This window comes from Palaemon carinicauda, chromosome 29, assembly GCF_036898095.1.
Source record: "Palaemon carinicauda isolate YSFRI2023 chromosome 29, ASM3689809v2, whole genome shotgun sequence".
NCBI lineage: Eukaryota > Metazoa > Arthropoda > Malacostraca > Decapoda > Palaemonidae > Palaemon > Palaemon carinicauda.
In genome coordinates, this window is record NC_090753.1 from 55,668,893 (window position 1) to 55,673,999 (window position 5,107).

The window sequence follows — 5,107 nt, forward strand, 5'->3', positions numbered from 1 at the left end:
AATGATTATCAGAAATTATCAAAGACAAATTACTAGACTTTGTAATATGATATTTTTCTTCTGCAAAATGAAAAATTACTGACCAAAAAAAGCTTATTAAAAGGGAAAATAAAAGTACATTTTCTTTTTAAGAGAATAATAGAAATTACTCAGTCAATGAAAATAAAATTCTAATTTTTTGTGAATAAGAAGCAATTAATAATTAACAATGTATAAAAGATGGAAATTCTTATGACAAAACTGTTCATTAAAGTAAAGTGAAAACACGTATTTGAAAGAAATTGGTTCATTCAAATAACTTAGTGGAAAGAAACAGCATGAGTCCAGTTTCATAAAAGAAAGCATTGAAAAAAACTTGAATATTGGACGTTGAAATATGAAACTCGACGCCTTTATATGTAAAGAGATTTGTAAGCAATATAAAAAAAGACTTTAACCACTTGATGTAGAACTGAATGTATTGTGAATAATTAACGTCACTGTGAAATTAATATTAAGACTTAAGCTACCATTCATTAAGGGGTACAATTATATTATATAGTATGCATAAGTACATTGGTACTATATAGTGTTATGCTAGCTATAAATATTGATATATACGTGATTTTATGTTTACGGTAATAATGTTGTATGTACATATATATATATATATATATATATATATATATATATATATATATATATATATATATATATATATATATATATGTATGTGTGAATATATGTATATATATGTGTGTGTATGTATATGTATATGTATGTATGTGTATGCGTGTATATGTATATATACAGTATGTATATGTATATATGTATATATGTGTGTATGTATGTATATGTATGTATGTGTATGTGTGTATATGTATATATATGTATGTATGTATGTGTGAATATATGTATATATATGTGTGTATGTATATGTATATGTATGTATGTGTATGCGTGTATATGTATATATACAGTATGTATATGTATATATGTATATATATGTGTGTATGTATATGTATATATATGTATGTGTATATGTATGTATGTGTGTATATGGATGCATATATATATATATATATATATATATATATATATATATATATATATATATATATATATATATATATATATGTGTGTGTGTGTGTGTGTGTGTGTGTGTGTGTTACAGTCAAACTGTGAAATCAGTTATTTCGTGAAATGACTAAAACTGTTAGTCATTTCATGTAATGCCTGTAGGGGTCAGCCAATTCACGAATTGACTGAAAATTCCAGCCTTTCCGTGAAACGACTGAATTTGGTGACCAGACATTTCACGAAATGACTAAAGTCATTTGTTATTTAGCTTTATATGTTTGAAAAGTGAAAGTAACTATTTTGTACTCTTATAATTTTATTCACATGAAAATTCACACATATTATAAATATCACTAGTTAAAAAGTAAATGACTAGCAATAGTGATATCAATATTTACAATAATTGTAAGAATAAATCACCTGGTATAATAATTTTATCCATAGAAAATCACAAATATAAAAGCACTAGTGAAAAATTAAATCAATAGTACGATAGAACAATCGAACAATAGTAAAAACACATGACATATCAATTACAGAATTATTTATTTACACAGTTGAGGCTATTGTGGCATCTACTATTGCATAGCTGTTTAGATTTGAAACATTTGCATCTGTTTGTTTGACATTTTTTGGGACCATTACATGAACACTTAACAAAACCTTGTCCTCCACTGAAAGAGGATTTGATAACGGCTTCTCGGAGAGAAATTTCAATGTCATTGTTAATGTCACTTTCTTTCAGCAATCTCTCAGGACAAATGTCAAACTGATTCCTGGAATAGCTTCCTTTTAGAATACCACTTTTGGTGGCCACTCTGTATTGGTCGTTCATGCTCCTACTCACAATAACACCTAGGATATTCCTTGGGTCTCCACGACCTCGATCAACCAATGGAATTGGAAGAGCAATGTTGTCTCCTATCTCACCTGCTACTAATTCTGTTCGGCTCCTCTTAACCATACGTTCTGCTTGTTGTCTCTGAGATTCACTTGCTGGGAGCTGATGCTGTTATGAAGTTGATCAAGGTTCGTTTGATGCTGGGATTGTGGCTCGGCTCTTGTTCAGACTTAGCAGCAAGAAACAGATGCCAACGAGCCTGAATCAGAAGCAGAAGCTGATGTCAATGAACCCGAGCGAGAACCACCCAAAGCGTTGTTATAAGGTCTTGCTCAGACTGCAGGCAACTGATGATTTCCTGTGGAAGTGATGTTGACATCAGTCCGACTCGGGTATTCACACCGAACATTGCAGCATATGGACTTCTTTTGATCCCTGCATGGTAAGCCGAATTCTTGGAAAAATGAACAAATATGATGCCTGTAGCCCAGTCCGTTGAGTTGTTGTCAGACATCCACGCTACAAGCATGTCTTTTATGTCACCATTTGTTCGTTCAACAGACCCTTGGCTCTGTGGGTGTCTAGGCTTGCCGTGAACGATTGACAATTCAGGCCACAAAGAACGTAGTTCAGTAATAATCTGAGCTGTAAACTCAGAACCATTGTCTGATTGAAGGATTACAGGAGCACCCAGAAGTAGAAAGATATCAGCAAGTTGGAATGCTACTTCAGCTGCACGCTTTGATGTGAGCGGACGTAGAACGCAGAACTTTGTCAGATGGTCTTGGTAAACCATAATCCATTTGAAGGTTCTATATGACATAGACTGCATGTCTATGAGATCAACCTGGCCACGTGATGAAAATTCAGTACTCAGAATAGGTTTAACTACGACACCCTTTGTCATTGGTCGCTTTCGCTTTTTCTGACATTCCAGGCATAAAGACTTGAATAGTTCAATTGTATCTCGCTGAATGTTGGCATATTTCACTTGGAGTTCGTTTGTCATTCTGTCTCGACTGCCATGACCGACCAGTTGCAACGTGTGCTCTTTTAACTATGTCAAATGTGTCCTCAATGGAGACATAGTACACCGGTGTTGACCCTAGAGTTTGTCGTTTCTTAATAATTTTCTCAACATCCCCACACTGTAACACTTCATATTTACTCAGAGGGTAATATTCGTGACGACTTTTCGCGTTCTTTCTTTCGCTAGCTCTACGAATGTCCTCAATCATTTGAAAATAAGCGTCTTTCGGAATGAGATACTTGGAACACTTCTCATACCTAGATAATAACTCTTCACGAAATTTTAACTCTATGCTCTCAGACATCTTGTCAAGGTACTAGAATAAACTGATCTTGTAGTAAGGCAGGTGAGAGTAATATGTACTATATTCGTGGCCGGAGTTGTTTCGTAGATAGCGGAAACGAGTCAAAATACTAATTCACACTTTGCCTAAAGTATAACAGCCTTATGGTTTAACAAAAATGCCAATAAATCAGTCACTTCGCGAAATGACTAGAATTATCAGTCATATCATGAATTGACTAACCCCTACAGGCATTACATGTAATGACTGACAGTTTTAGTCATTTCACAGTTTGACTGTAACACACACACACACACACACATATATATATATATATATATATATATATATATATATATATATATATATATATATATATATATATATATATATATATATATTTGTATAATGTAATGTATATATCATATATACTATGAATAATATATTATATATTATTATCACTTTATCCATTTCATCCTAAGTATTTAATATATGTAAAAATTCATACCAAGCCCTGCTTCGATTCAGCTATACTGAAAACCAGGCAGTTACTGAAATTACATGAATATTAAAGTTCTGAGCTTTGCAGTAGTCTACTTGCTCTGTAATTCATGGATGTTTTTTGCAGATTAAAGAATTTGTAACTAAATAACGTGTAATGATAAAGAATTAAATGTCTGTACTGTTGCAAAATCCCCTGAGTTCATTTCTTGTAGTTGAATCGAGTAAAACTTCAAAAGTTGAAATTTACAGTAAATGTTTTTATGTTGAACATGCTGACATAAGTCTTTTTTTTTTTTAGTTTATATTTGAAGTCTCTGTGTTGATGATGTTACTATTTTTGAAATATTTTATTCTGATTGTTCGATATTTCTCATATCGTTTATTTATTTCCTTATTTCCTTTCCTCACTGGGCTATTTTTTTATGTTGGAGTCATTGGGCTAATAGCATCTTTCTTTTCCAACTACGGTTGTAGCTTAGCTAATAATAATAATAATAATATATGTATATATATATATATATATATATATATATATATATATATATATATATATATATATATATATATATATATACATATATATATATATATATATATATATATATATATATATATATATATATATATATATGTATATATATATATATATATATATATATATATATATATATATATATATATATATATATATATACATGTATGTATATATATATATATATATATATATATATATATATATATATATATATATATATATATATATATATATATATATATATATATATATATATATATATATATATATATATATATATATATACATACACACGAAATATTTCAGTAATTTATGAAATACTTCCACAGGCTCTCTTGCTATCCAAGTCCCGCTTGTTAGCATGATACTTACCTAATATATTTCGTCCAGGATAAAGGGTTGGGTCCATAATGTCTTCTCTCCCCCTCGGGCGCATATTTCCCCCAAATTTCGTCCTAAATCAGTTGGATAACTAAAGAGTCTAGGATACCCCGGGAGAGGGTTGGGTGGGTAGAGGGGGGGGGGGGGAATTGGCGGGCAAATTGGTGCAACTAAAACCTAAAATTTAGCCAAGTGGTTTATTGGGGGTCATATCTTTACTGTTTATTTCTTCTTCTTTTTTCTCTTCTGATTATTCTTTTCTATTTTTCATCAGTTTATTATTATTATTATTATTATTATTATTATTATTATTATTATTATTATCAACATCATTATTATTCTTATTAGCAAGGTAAAAAAGTATTTATCAGGGTTATTGTAAAGATATATTTCTGATTGTAACTGAATTATTATTATTATTATTATTATTATTATTATTATTATTATTATTATTATTATTATTATTATTATTAT

General features: G+C 30.0%; 1 protein-coding gene across 1 annotated transcript; it reads right to left on the minus strand.

Moving 5' to 3' along the window:
• Window positions 1-1,600: 1,600 nt before the first annotated feature.
• Window positions 1,601-2,807, minus strand: LOC137622590 (KRAB-A domain-containing protein 2-like). The gene is made up of 2 exons (XM_068353196.1): window positions 2,208-2,807; window positions 1,601-2,068 (listed from the first exon to the last, which is right to left on the minus strand). The coding sequence occupies exons 1-2, from the start codon at window positions 2,805-2,807 to the stop codon at window positions 1,601-1,603; spliced, it is 1,068 nt and encodes a 355-aa protein (XP_068209297.1).
• Between the last annotated feature and the right edge of the window lie 2,300 nt (window positions 2,808-5,107).

Coding starts and splice junctions, on each gene's coding strand:
- LOC137622590 (XM_068353196.1), bottom strand. CDS start 2,807: ATGACAAAGGGTGTCGTAGTTAAACCTATTCTGAGTACTGAATTTTCA. Junction 2,069..2,207: donor ACCTTATAACAACGCTTTGG/GTGGTTCTCGCT, acceptor ACTTCATAACAG/CATCAGCTCCCAGCAAGTGA.